Below are 15,070 nucleotides of genomic sequence, written 5' to 3'. Positions count from 1 at the left end.
ATGAACTGAAACCGAATGAACTCTCAATTAGATCACACCATACGCAGACCAACACAGAGTTCAAATCCATAGCCAGAGAAAAGTCAAATTTTGATTTTAAAATAAAATGGATAGTGAGAGAACATGCATGTTCTTTGTATATGTAAGATATTTTCTATATAGTATTGTTGATTGGATTACTGGCTCCCTCCTTTGCTCTCCCAACCAAAACATAAAACCATTCCATGTGTGCTTGCCTGTGTCTGAAGGAGCATGCAAACGGTGTCTGGGGGAATGTGTCTTCAGCAGCCACAGCAGCAGCAGCCCAGCCCATCACAGCTGCCTGGCAGCTCGGCCACTGCCTCCAGTCTCCCACGTCAGGTGGGTTCCCAGGCTCGGGGAGGCTGTGCTGATCAAAAGCAAAGCCCTGCAAGCGTCTACAAGGAGACTCATGATCTCAACAGCACCAGGGTCGGGCAGCTTTGAGAAGGCTGGGGGGAGGGAGAGGGATAGAGAGCGAGAGGGTGGGGGGGGAGGGTGTTTGGTTGGTTGGGTGGTGGGGGTGAGGTGGGATGCGTCGTCAGTCGGGATGAGAGGCAAATTTATTTTGGCGAATTCTGAGCCGGAGCAGCGGAGCGTGCCGGCAACAACATTTTCTAGCGGGGAGGCAAAGGTGTCACACTCATCAAGTACCTGGACCTGCCTGCCACGGGCCCCTGCGAGTTTTGCCTTGGGACTTGTCTGTCACGTCGCAGTAGATGCATTGCCATTCAGGGCTCCCGTTCCCCAGCTCCTGCAGCCCTGACCATGAAATAGGCCAACTTTCATGTCTGCTTCATTCCTCTGCGTCCACAGACTACAGAGATGGCACAGTCTTGGGTCTTGGGCGTCTTTTTTCCCTGTTTTTTTTTTTTTTTTTTTTTTTTTCATACTACCACCCCCTCCTCCACCACCACCTCCTCCATTTCTCAGCATTGGGTGACTGAAACACAAACACTGCATGGTACTTCGTGTCTGCCCAAGACAGATTTCTGTGAGCCTTGCTCGAGCAAAATAGGAAAGAAAATGTCTATGCTTTCACGTGTCAGAACCCAATGTTAAAAGTGGTATAGCTGTTAGCAGTTGTGTGTATTTGAGTACTAGTTTGGGGAGCACTGGAATAAAGGCTGAATCCCAGAGAAGGTCACCTTTTTAAGAATTGAACACATGTATTGTGTATTTAATGCAATTTATTTGGACATGAGTCAAAGTTGACTTAGAAATTAATGAAGATCCCGAATTTCAATATAGAAGTGGATGTAATGTTACACAACATAAGTAGAATATTACTTTAGTTTTGATGCATTAACAGTAGCAGTTGAAAGAGAACAAAGGAAAACATGAAACCTTAACAATCTGTAATGACCACAATATGTGTTAGGCTCAACAGCTGAAATTGGTTTACTTTATTACTGACCAGACGCACAACGGAAAGGTGTGATGCAACATCATTCAACATGTCCATAATAAGAAAACTACAGGGAGATAACTCATTTCGGAATAAACTATGATGACATTACTTCTTGCGCTGATAGGCTATAGCCCAAATGAAAGAGCCATGTGTTTCTCACTGCACACTGACCTTCAGATGCAGCATATGCTACAATGAAGTGGGGCACCACGCGAGAGCACGGAGCCAAAGCACCACAGACTGGAGCCAGTTCCAGGCAGCGCTGTCCTCTCCAGATGATGCTGGTCTAGGCTGCGAGCCCTGCGGCAGAGTCAGAGGACGGGCAGGGGGATCCGCATCGAGCAGCCAGAGGGGGAACCGAGGGCGGGCCATGATACATGGGGTATTAGCTATGTGTGAGAGTATATGAGCAGCTTAAACAAAACATCAGCATCTGGTGGTGTGTGTGTGTGTGTGTGTGTGTGTGTGTGTTTATGTATACACTATATACAATATTTGTCTGTGAAGATATAATGGGGAAAGTATGTGTGTGTGCCAAGCTGAGCAGCAGCTGAGCAGCCCCCGCATCCGTGCAACAGAGACAATGTCACTCAGCCCCAAGGCTGCGGGTTATGAAGTGGTCAGATAGGCAACGTGGCTCCCCTGTGGTAGGAGCCAGGGCCCTTGAAAAAAAAGCCCACAACATATCTGAATGACAGTCAGGATGCCAGATTCCTTTGGACAGGCCTGCAAATAGCAGTGCAGAAACAGCAGGCATCACTCCTGGTGATCCAGCCAGTCCACCAGGCTCCACAGTGCCAGATGTGGCATCCTCAATTACTCCAAAGTCCTCATACTTTTTTTTAAAATCATGGATCATTTGTTTAAAATGTGGGCTGCAATAAGGACAGATACATATATAGGCTTCATGTTTGATTGCACTATTTCAGATGTGCATAGCAGAAATTCCCTGTATTGATAACCTCATGGATTTCCTGTGAAAATCTAGGAGGGAGGTTATTGGTCTGAGTTGGCTACTTTAATTGGGCTGTGGGTTATTTTAACGGGAGTGTATTTGGTAAAGATAGCAACTAGGGACTTATGATTCAAGTCATAAAGCTCGTCAATACATAATCAAGGATGAAATAAAACCAAATGCCTTGAAACCAGGTTGTGCGTTTAGACGAGTTTGCTAAGGCAGTATGTGGATGTCATTCTTTGCTCTGCTCTGACGGTCGTGTGTTATCATTTACTTAATAGAAGGCATTGGCCGCTAGTTCACAAACTTCTCTCCTATCAGTGATTCTTCCCAGTGTCAGGAGACGATGGCTGCGCAACGAAGTTTGCCCTCAGAAGTGAAACCACAGAGCCAAGATATAACTTTCAGTGGAGGAACTTGACTATACTGATGGAAAAAAACAGCCATACTCAGTGGCGCGCTATTGCAACAACAGCCGTGCCACAGCTGCTTCATATGCTTTATAGGACTACGCATCAGAACTGAACTATTCTGCCTCTTAATTGCTCGTGTTGTGTAGGTTGATCAGATGACGGTGGCGCAAATTACAGAGTTCTTCGATATGGAAGAAAGCAATTGCTTTGAATTTGCCTATACACCTTGAAGGGTAGAGTATAGATTAACCTTTTTGAAAATAATCAAATTTCAATTAAATCGACGGAAATCTCGAGGTTACTCAGATTAAGAATGCAAATGAAGAATCGTGAGTGTTGTCAGAATGTCGAGAAGACCTCCCAAAGGCCATTCTAAACACCACTTTTCTTATAGTCTCTTTGACGAAATTTTCAAATAATGAAATGGTCAGTGAATCAGTGATCATCACAATCCATTGAGTCCTCGTGTCGTGCTATCTTGTATTTCTCTGTCCTTTCGTTTATCATTGATTAAACTCTTACTCGAATTACAAGGTTGCAGTTACGAATAAATATGAATCTACACTAAGGTGAGCAATGACAGGCCTTTCGTCGAGTGTGGCATTTCTAAAGGCCTTGCGAGTAACCCTCGCCTTAGCACCTTCGCTTTTAATTCATTTGACCTTAATAAGCTCACCATGTCTGTCAAAACCATGAAAACAGTATTAATTGTGAGGAGCAAGAGGGCGCATCAATGAACTCCCGTAGGTGTGCCGCGGGGTTATGAGCGCAGACATGAAGGTGTGACACTCTTCGTTTTGGATTCACCAGGTGACGCCCACCTATTGCGCACGGCCTAGCCTTACGGATAATTTAGTCCAATTGTTTTAAAAACAAACGATACAGATGCATTCAGATCTGCCGAGTGTATCTTTAATGTGCCTGATTTTTAAGCACTATTGGAAATGTGGCATTTATTATCCTCACCCATAGCATAGGCTACAAACCAATTAAAAACATAAAAGGCGATGGTCGATTCAATAGAATCAAAACATGCAAACGATTTGCTTCAAAGGGTCAACTATGGATACTAGAGTTTCTCCATATCAAGTTTAAAACGCCAGAATTCATATTGTTAAGGGTAAGGAGATCTGGGTTCGCCCAGACCACCGTTTGGTCATGACTTCCAAATATCGAATATTTCCTGCCGTGGATTTGCAAGCTCCTGATAAGAGCCTACATTGATCAAGAAAAGTGTTAATAGGCGTCCATGAGTGGTATAAGCTTATGCTTTTCAGTGGGCAGCTAAATGTAGAATCCTATGTTGGTCAATAATTTATATTTCATCTTTTTTTGTGGCGTGTTTAAACATAAGTGTCTGGGTTAGGCTACATTAAATCTTGTTCAGCAGTGGGTTGTTTTAATTGACACACCCGGGGACTAAGACAAATGACGGACACCCCCCTTCCACCGATATTCTCCTCTCTCCGGTATACTACACACTTATCGCGCCGTTTCAGTTAGCGGATGTCCAGCATCTTCAGGTAAGACGCATCGCACCGACGTGCCCAAAATAATGTCATTATACAGAAGGCAAAATTTGAAATCCAAAATGTATCTTCTGCACTTTGAGTCAACTAGAATTTCAGATGGGAAAATCCTCCAGCCTAATTAGCAAGAACTGCATTAGCATTTATGACAGATAGCAAGTGAAGGATGGCGAGGGGTAGACAAAAATACAGTAAGTTAAAGGTGTAGGCTGACACCGTATGCTGACTGAAAGCATCTTAATTTTGTCGTCAGTTTATAGCCTAGGCTATGTTTATGTTCTTATTACACACAAAAATAATCGGAACCGGTTTAACCTATATTACTTTTGTTTGTGCCCTATAGCCTAAAGGTCTATTCAAACCGGATAAATATTTCTAATTAAAGATACTGTAAAATGAAATAAATTAGAGGTGATCTTTCTTAACTTGAAAATGGATTTCTCAGGAAAAGCAGCGGCACGCTCCGTCAACAGACACATGAAAGACATAAAATACTTTCTCTGCTTAAAAAAAATAGTAGCCTATTTTTGTATAATTTCGATCAGTTAATGATAGCCTATAGCTATATTTATAGACTAAAGCTAAAATCTCAAATTGGACAATATATTCGTGATAGATGTTCATGTTGGCTAGATTATGGTTTAGGTAATAAATTACGCATTCATTATTCTTGTAACAATAACCCCCTTAGGACTTTTTTTTGCCTTCCACAAAGTGTCTTAGTTGTTTCTTTAACGATGGATTTAGACTCAACCGTGTTAAACGGAATTAAAATAGCCTAATCAAAGACGCATAGAAACGAAATAGCAGTGTAAGAATAATGACAACATTTTTCTGCCAATACAATAAATACTTTGATTATTCCATTGTCTCAACACAAGGCCTATGATGAATCCCACTGCAATCGATGTAAGTTAATTAAATGCAATATCATCAGGAGGACATGTCTGTTTGTGTATAAGGTGGTGTCATTTTCACTCACTCAGTGGACAACAGTATGAAACTGACAGAGCGAAAATGAACTCGGTTAAGTTTCCGCCAGCTTATACCTCATAGAAACATTGGCATACGATATCACGGGTCTTTGATAGGCCATGTAGCCTAATAAACCACGAACGATGCCGTAGTCATTACAATGGAACCGAATGTCAGATGCAAATGTGACACCTTTATTTAGAACTGTTGTGAACTGAAGCACCCGCACCTGCAACTAATCCTAATTTGAGGAATTCCTCTTTCAGATAAGATCCTGTCTCCTTTGTCCTCGTCCCACACACTTAGGCTACAAACACAAAACAAAAACTAAATTCGGACCAATAATCTGAGCCCAGATTGCTCCGAAATAGAGGGGACATCAGCAGGATACATTTCACAGTGCAATAGTGAGCCAATGCAATACCCTGACACAGAAACGCCCGTATTCACCTTGAATAAACAACGGCTGTCTAGTGTCGAAAGGCAAGCGCTTTAACCCTGTTGTGAGGCAACTGGTGTGTTATTGGAAGCTGTGATCAGGATTTAATGGAAAGGCCGGAGAGTCTTTACAAGACGTAATCGTATTAATTACAGTGAAAGGAAGCCCTGCTGATTTGACTTTAAAAGCATTTGAAATGATAGGCACAATCCTTATTGAAGCAGATAGTAATGACGCCCTTTGGATAATCAAACACAAAAAAACACCTATTTTCTGTTACAGCCAACATATCCTGTCATTCAGAGATTTAAACGCCAGTGATGATATCCCCATCCAACCAAAGTCAACCGATATCACCAATTTACGCATAGAAAGGTCGGAGAGCACGGAGAATTTGGAGAGGCTATTGCTACATATTTCATACTCGCATAACATGAGCATGTTAGAAAACAAACAGAAAATCTGAAGATCTTACACAACAGCAACATTATTAAAAATGCTTGCACATTTCAGACAACATTCAATGTATCTATATTTTAATAATAAACTGTACATCATATGCATTACAAGTCATCACTTTCAGCTATTAGAAGTTTTTTTACGCTCTGTCAATTTCCCCATCATTTTTTGAAGGCTGCCGTCCTCATGTAGTCATTTGAAATTAAAATAGTAAAATCAATAATGATCTCAACATCGCACAAACTATATCCTATTTTAAAACTCACATGTAAAGCATTCAAATAAAAGTAGGACAAACCATTTCATCTGAGCTAAATGGCTGTCAGTAATCTCTTCCATAATTTAACTGTACGTCGTAGATCCTAAACTGATAAATGGTCAGTCAAAAAAAGAAGTAAATTGTCAATACCAAATGCTTTCTCCAGGCTGGTGCTGCCCATCACAGGGGGCTTTGTGAAGAGAGGGACAGGTCTCTTTGTTGGAGAACAGAAATCAGTGGCAATGAAGAGATGGGGAACTCCTCCTACCCAATGATCCCAACTGGGCAGGCTTGTGCTCTCTCTCTTTCACTGCACAAATAGGACACGGCTCTCCAAAATCAGCCAGTCCCAACCTGACCTTCAACGGCTAAAGCACACTAACAAGGAAATTGAGGACTTTTTTTTAATTTCCTGAAAACACAAAAGGTTAAAGCTGACAACAATATTAGGTTATTCTTTTGGGTTCTACTTCGACTGCCTTATCGTCTGGACTATACTTGGTTTTCTTGCTGTGGGTGTGTGTGTCTGTGTTTTTTCCCTTTCTTGCAAGGAGGGGGAGTCGCTCTTAAGATTTCCTCTGCTCCTGGACGCTTCATATGTTCAGTTGGCTTGCAACAAATTGAGGCATTGCAACTCATCTGTGTGAATCTCCAACAGCAGATCTCAGATGCGCTAAGATTGCGAAAGGGAAGGCTGTATATGGAAGTTGTGGGGTGCAAGGCAAAAGAAAGCAGTTGCACATTGCGTCCAGCAGCCATGCTTTTCCACGGCATCTCCGGGGATCACATTCAAGGAATCATGGAGGAGATGGAGAGGAGATCCAAAACGGATTCTCGTCTCGCCAAAGGGGTGCAAATGAACGGAAGAGAAACGGTAAGATTTTAGGTCTTATTTATGAGTTCTTCATTTTCGTAATATCCTCCAGTTCCACTCACGTTCAGCAATAGTTCCGATGGCCTCAAGATGCTAGGAAGTCGGTAAAATATCCACTTAAGTTTAGTGGCAAGACTAGCCCTATCGACATGACATGTTTAACTCGAGTGAGGGATAACAAACGATCCGACCTCATAATTGCATGAAGCCACTGGTTCCAACATGAGGTTAACACGAGGCTACAACTGTTTGTTTAAATCACTAAAGTGCCAAATACCATAATTATGGTTGACAGATCATTTCATTGTAATTAGGCTACTGCCCTATGTATTAGGCTACTGATTATGTGCTTTCATTATCCTGCCAATTATTGAACTCAAACAATTTGAAGCAACTGGTTCCAAGTTTGTAACATTTGTAAGTTGAAAATGTCAATAATGATAGGCCAGTATTACGAAGAAAACTGTACTCAAGTTCCTAAAAGTGAGGGACAATATAAACTAACTTACAGGCTGATGCTGATGCATGTAGCATACATCTAATTAGGCCATTTCTGAATTTCTGAATACATTAACAACAAAACGAAATATACATGTTCATTTTTGTCATCAATGAAAAATGTAAAACGACTCTAAATCACTGTTCAATTCATCTTATTCATTTTCAAGTCATTCCGTGAATACACTATGCTGTTTGGCCATACCTCTGAAATCAACTTGGATTTCAAAGTAAGCAAATTATGAATCATATTTACATTTTTTTGGAAAGCATAATGTAAAATAATTTAATACAGTAGCCTAATTCAACGAAATCACCGTTATTGTCAGGTTGCCCTGGCAGAACCATACATTTAGGATGTGACACATTTAATTAAGTAGGCCTATATGTGGTTTAGATTTGTTTTATTATCTAAAACAAAAAACTCTTACAAATAGACGTTTACAATGTGTCCCTGGTCTGATTGTATTCGTATATTTTACATGCGTAATAATCTCGACTGCACTCTGTATGAATGATGTTTCTGTATGATTATCCCAGACAATGCCCTCCATGAATCCGGAGAAGCCTGCCCTGTGCGCCGGCTGTGGGGGAAAGATCTCGGACAGATACTACCTGCTGGCTGTGGACAAGCAGTGGCACCTCAGGTGTCTCAAGTGCTGTGAATGTAAACTGGCCCTGGAGTCAGAACTCACATGCTTCGCCAAGGATGGTAGCATTTACTGCAAAGAGGATTACTACAGGTAAGAACAAGGTGTTTTGGAAATGGTTACTATTAATACCGTATTGGAAAAAGCTCTTAGACTGGATCACGTCCTTTTGGAAAACATGTAGCATTGTCTAAAATGCATCCCTTGCATCTTCGGGCTTTAAGCAAGTCCTGTAGTAAAATGCACTTAAAGAAAACTGTCATAACTGATTTCCATCAATTAGGATGAATAGATGCACTTATATTTCACACCAAGTCCAGTTCTGGTAATGTTTAAGTCAGCAAATGATATAGTCTGGACATAGGTTAAGAATCAACAGGCCAGTGTCCAAACGCCATTAACCTTATGTTACCCTATGTTACCCTACAAAATTACTGTTTGTGCTGATTAAGGAGAAATTGTAAATATTTTTTTCCTGTTCCAGAAGGTTCTCCGTGCAGAGATGTGCCCGCTGCCACCTCGGGATCTCGGCCTCGGAAATGGTGATGCGAGCAAGGGACTCCGTGTACCATCTCAGTTGCTTCACGTGCACTACCTGCAACAAGACACTGACGACGGGCGACCATTTCGGCATGAAAGACAACTTGGTTTACTGCAGGGCTCATTTCGAGACCCTTGTGCAGGGAGACTACCACCCCCAGTTGAACTACGCCGAGTTAGCAGCCAAAGGCGCAGGCCTAGCTTTGCCTTACTTTAACGGCACCGGCGGGACTGTTCAGAAGGGAAGGCCCAGGAAGCGGAAAAGTCCGGCCATGGGGATAGACATAGCCAGTTACAACTCAGGTGAGTCGGCTGTTGTGTGTGGATAAAGCTGAAAGGAATCAAATATTATGTCAAAACGCACGTGATATAGATTCATTGTCGCGTCCGCTCCTGGTCATGCACCGAATGTGTGTGTTTGTGATTGAGTCTGTGTGTGTGTGTGTGTGTGTGTGTGTGTGTGTGTGTGTGTGTGTGTGTGTGTGTGAGCGCGCGCGTATGCTTGCATGTGTGCATGATGTTGACTACATTTTCTTATGACCAAGCACATTTCTTATGGCAGTCTAGTTTTTCTTATTTACACATGTCAAATGACTATTTAGAGAGGCAAAGCATTAGGAGCTGATCTGTCTTTTTTTTCTGTTCTTATTTTGTGTACCTTATTTCAACCATAGGCCAATGTATTTCCTAAAGGCCTTGATTCCTCAAATTCTCGTAATTATTATTATTATAATTATTATTACCATTATTATTATTATTATTATTAATATTATTATTATTGTTATTATTATGATATTAGTCTAGTTAAATAGATGACGTTGTAAATTGTTTAATTTAAATGGACCTTTAATGATCATGCAATAATAAATGGTCCTATAGCCTCATGTAGGCCTACGAGTACCAATTAATAACTACAGAACTGTAATGTTGCCAGTTCACGTATCAACAAGATTTAAAGAATGAACTCATGACCTACGCCCATCCACGTGCAAGAGATCATAGTAATTTGGTCTTGCGGCAGAGGTTTTCGCACGGAACGGTTTCCTAATGTTCCCTCTGCTTGTGTAGTTGGCAAAGCCGTCATAGCCCTGCATTACTTTGCAAATCAGCAAGGAAAAAAACTTATATTCAAACACTGAATGTCGTAGCCTAATCCATGCCCGCAGTGCTTCTTTTGTTGTCGCTGTAGCAATTAGTGTCTGCTTGAGAAAGTTTGGCTTTGTGTGCCAGGTCTCTGCTGTTCTTCATGAATGGGGAGAAGTGAGGGTAATCTGCGTGTTAATTGTTCTGTGTTAATTAAAGGTGACGTCGGAATCCCTGGCTTGCAACCAGTTTTAAAATGGCCGCTTGAAGGTCACTAAAGTTCCCAGCATTAGGAGACCATTGGGCAATGGAACTTTTTTTTTTCATTAATGAAACGTGTAGAAGCAATAGTCTATATGGTTTCGGATGCGGAATATGTTTTGTGACATTGCCTCATTTGTTATCATAGTCATAGTTGTTCAGTGTAGGCCTAATCGACCAAGATAAACTGTAGCCTGGCCTACCACTTCCCAAGTCTCCCAATATGCCATAATTGTAGCAATTAATGTGCCATGTCTATCTTTGTTAATTTATCCGTAATATTTATTAATTTCAAAGCGATGTTTTGGGATGATAAGATACCATCGAGATTGGCGTTAAATGCTTGTTAAGGATATCAATGATATTATTCATGAGAAGCATTTCCTTTTAAGCAATTGTTTCCAAACGTAATCGGATTTTAGGAGGACAAATACTCAAAACAGCCACCGGGCCTACAACAACAAAAAATGTATTTTCAAACAAAGCGTGTAGTCTATTCATCATGGGAACATTTAATATTTTCAGTCTAATATTTGCAATAGCCTAATACGATGAGCTGGTAATAGGAGTAAAAACTAATAGTTTAGGCATATCCTAACACAAAATTCTAGCTTGACTGTTGTTACTAATTTGTCTCCTTGCACATTTGCTGACAGAGACCCCTGCTGGATGATACTGGAATAAATAATAATAATAAAAAAAACATTATTAGTGGCATAATGGCGAAACCTACCATATGCACATAATAGGCTATATATACTTTCCCCCATATAAATAGAACAGGCTCGAATCCGTGCAGAGGAAAAGGATAAGTTAAATAAGATCAGATAAAATTACAAATTCGAAAATACATGCAATATTATCGATACATTGTCAAAATAAAACCCACCTGCTTCGCAGTATTGGCCCAGTTGGGCGTTATATAGGCTAAACATTTAACAAGGCCGATTTTGAACGAATAGCCTACATTTGTCCTAATGTGGTCTGTTTCCATTTAAAAATCCTGTGCACCATTTTCAGGCAGAAATCGCCTACTCCATAGACACAAAGAGCAATATCAAGGAATTGCACATGGGCTAACAAGCAACTTGGCAGTATAATTAAGTGGTTTTACAATTAATAGGTATCCAGAATAAACAAACCACTTGACAGCATAATCATCTGGTAGGCCTGGACGAGATGACATTTCTAAACAAACTACATTTTGTGTCACACATCGTTCTGGAAACCAGTATGGAATGGCAGGTTTTGTTGTCCTCATTAACACCTCACTGCCAACATTATCAACACCCAGCCATGGGGCTGTTTGGAAACAGGTTGTCAACTTTTGACAGACCCATGCAGTATACACATATTTGCAGCTTCTTGACTTTTTTGGGGGGGACAAGTCTTAAGAAAGGTTTAACGTTTGAAAACGTATCAAACAATATAGCCTAATATAATACATCACAGAATAAGGGCTATGTACCAAATAGGCACAGGCTTATCTAATCGATAGCTTATTGTAGGACCGTGTGTTAGAAAAGCTGATAGTGTTTTTTGGCATGCTATTCATTTTTATGAAGAAATTCCCCTCAGCATGTATTCTAGAGATTTATCTATGGGATCATTCTTTTTTTGTGCTCTTCATTTTTAGTCACACAGTAATAACTGATTTTGGCTCTTTTAAATTAAGCATCCCTGTCTGCATATTTCCATTAACACTCCCGATTATGGAGCACACAGGCGAACAGACCTCAGATTTCTCATTTAATTAACAACTTTGCTTGTTTTATTTTGCTTTTTTGCCTCCCCCCTCTATCCCCCCAATCTCTTCATACAAATGTCTTAGTGGAGAATGCACCGACAGCTAGGACCTGCTTGATCAGCTGTGTGCACTGATCAACACTTCAGTAGGCGCGGAGACTCCGCACACCATCTGTGCATCTCTCGCTCTGCTTCTGACGCCAGTCTCCTCTCCTGTCTCCTTCTCCCCCACACCTACCCCCCACCCCCCACCTCCCCTCCTCCTCCAATCATCCCTGCTCAGGTTGTAACGAAAACGAAGCGGATCACCTGGATCGAGATCAGCAGTCCTACCCACCCTCCCAGAAGACCAAACGCATGCGCACCTCCTTCAAGCACCACCAGCTCCGCACCATGAAATCCTACTTCGCCATTAACCACAATCCGGACGCCAAGGATTTAAAACAACTGGCCCAGAAGACAGGCCTGACCAAAAGAGTTCTACAGGTAAGCCCTCATTAGCTTACAATGTTACCCCCTTCCCCATATCAACCCAAAACAAAAGTCCATACCTCGTGTCTCTGTCTGTCTGTCTGTCCTCCTCTCCCAAGTCACCACATCATAACATCTTCCCTGATCAGACAATGATTTGACCCCATGCATCCCATCTCTTTTGAGTTTACACTTCTAATGAGTTTTAATGCAGACTTATCTGAAGCTGTTTCTGTGTCATTGCATTGAATTGCCAAGTTGTCAACCTGAGTGTACACCAGGTCTTTCAGAGTAGACAGTGAGAGAAATGTGTATACATGTTTCATCCACTGCTTATTATTAAAGATTCCCAGACATGTGGTGCAAAACGGATATTAGAGATGCATCATTTATGTCAAAATGAGTGAGAATACATTTTTCCTTTGAATTTGTTAAAATCCAGTTGTCTAATGGGGTATATAGAATATACTATTTTATGTGATATACCACCATGACAAAGCATTCTGTAGAAGTCCAATGTAAGACAATATATAGCCAACATCTGGGTGGAAGCAACATTCTTGTACCAGCTGGCTATACCTTCCTAATTTTGAAACAGATGCAAAAACAGCAATGATCGAACAACAATAACCACCAAAATTGGCCTACTCTTGCAGCATTTCCTTTAGTCACGTAGATGCTCTTAATTATGTTAATGATCCAACAAATCTAAAATGTAGATTAAATAATATTTATAAAATATATCTAAATAATAACAAAATGGCCTGTTAGAAAGTAGACACTTTAAAAAGTAAAGACGTTGGGATTGGTTTGCAGGTTTGGTTCCAAAACGCACGAGCCAAATTCAGAAGGAACATTTTGCGGCAGGAGAACGGGGGTGTTGATAAGGCCGACGGTTCGTCACTGCCTCCGCCCTCCGCCGATGGCTCAGCGCTCACTCCCCCCAGCACGGCCACCACACTAACAGACCTGACCAATCCCTCAATCACTGTAGTCACCTCAGTCACCTCTAGTCTGGACAGCCAGGACTCGGGGAGCCCCTCACAAACTACCTTGACAAATCTTTTCTAACACGGGATTACATTTTTGGTTACATAACTTTATTTTTTCTCTATGTTTGTTTTTTGTTTCTGTTTTTTTTGTCTTCCTCCTCCAATTTTACATTTATAATCCTGATTATTAAAAGAATAATAATAATTATTATTATGATTAAATCAGACACACCCTCAAGTCACCAGGGAATATCCCTGGACAAAGCAAAGAGCTCAGAAATGAAATTAATGAAAAAATCATATTGATGTGAAGCATTGGCATCTGCTTGGCAGCTGAGTTCGCAGTCAATGTATTTTTAGATATTTGTTTTTGTGTGGAGATCTTTGGTAGTTGTTAAGGGGCTGACTATCATCGACTTGGAAGATTGGTTAAGACATAATTATTGGGACTGTTCAGTTTGTGTCATTTATTTGATTTCTAAATTGACTTTATGGTGGCTTACGTGTAATTTAACTTTAAATCCCATTTCTTGCCCAAAAATAAATATGTATGTACAATATGCGCTATGTCTGCAGTGTTCTATTAAAGCATATTTTAATATTTCCTTTGTGGAAATGTTTGAAATATTATTTTGTAGAATGTGCGGATAAAATCAACTGCGATACCATATTCATGACAGATAAATGTTTTGTTAATTAATTAGATTGTTATCAGACACAAGGCTAGAACAAAAATTTGTTTTGCCAAGCAAATAGATCCTATTGGTAAATCCTATGACTGGGTGTAAAACAGTACGGTACCTGTCAAACGGCAGGTAAATTCTATATTTCTTGATTTTGTTTGAGTGTTAAAACTCATCAATTACGAATAGACATTTGTGTCGGAAACCATGTATTTGTGATTCAAATTCTCAAAAGAATAGAAAGCTGGAGGATGGGCACTGTTTCTTAATTGATTGTCTTACATATACCAGAGAGCACTTTTCTAACTAGCATCAATCAGTTGGCTTCACAGTAGTTCAGCCCGACAGTAGTCCTGACACATTTGCACAACGACATGTAGTGCCCAGTGAAAAGTGCATTATTTTCATGATGCTCAGGGTGACGACGAGACTCTGAAGGAGGGAAGGTGTTGCATCATTTCATGGGGTGTAAGGGTGGTGTTGTGGGGATGTAGAGCTGACTACAAAATTTTCTCATGACCTCAGACAGCAGGAATATTGTGAAGGAGCCAATCTAGAGAAAAAAAATGTCAACCATATTTTTTTTCTCTTTTATTTTCTTTTTTTTAATATGAAGATTTTTTGGACTCAATTTATTTTCTTTATGGACACTTGCCACTGAACAGACCAAAAATAATCCTGTTTTTTTTCTGGGTGCTGAAGGGAGAGAGGGACAGAGAAAGATAAAAAAAAATACTTTGCTGGGGTTTTAACATTTCATTGTAAGTGTCGAAATCTGTTCTAATGTAGAACAAAAAGCGGTACTTTAGAT

The 15,070-nt window shown here is 40.6% G+C and overlaps 1 protein-coding gene across 5 annotated transcripts in view; it reads left to right on the top strand.

The window, feature by feature from the left end:
* Positions 1-6,861: 6,861 nt before the first annotated feature.
* lhx9 (LIM homeobox 9) overlaps positions 6,862-15,070 on the top strand; it is a 9,644-nt gene continuing 1,435 nt past the window's right edge. The window contains exons 1-6 of one of the 5 annotated variants that reach the window (XM_062557010.1): positions 6,862-7,335; positions 8,004-8,063; positions 8,374-8,576; positions 8,971-9,326; positions 12,397-12,599; positions 13,401-15,070. The exon at positions 13,401-15,070 is cut by the window's right edge and continues 386 nt beyond it. In XM_062557010.1, the coding sequence (XP_062412994.1) occupies positions 7,162-7,335; positions 8,004-8,063; positions 8,374-8,576; positions 8,971-9,326; positions 12,397-12,599; positions 13,401-13,655 (1,251 nt within the window). In that variant the 5' untranslated portion in view covers positions 6,862-7,161 and the 3' untranslated portion in view covers positions 13,656-15,070. Of the gene's footprint in view, positions 7,336-8,003; positions 8,064-8,373; positions 8,577-8,967; positions 9,327-12,396; positions 12,600-13,400 lie in introns of all 5 variants that reach the window. The other 4 variants (XM_062557009.1, XM_062557012.1, XM_062557011.1 and 1 more) reach the window with 4 other exon arrangements.

This window comes from Sardina pilchardus, chromosome 15, assembly GCF_963854185.1.
Source record: "Sardina pilchardus chromosome 15, fSarPil1.1, whole genome shotgun sequence".
In the NCBI taxonomy this organism is placed as follows: domain Eukaryota; kingdom Metazoa; phylum Chordata; class Actinopteri; order Clupeiformes; family Clupeidae; genus Sardina; species Sardina pilchardus.
The sequence above is the reverse complement of the archived record's forward strand: the minus strand, read 5'-3'. Positions and strand labels throughout refer to the sequence as shown.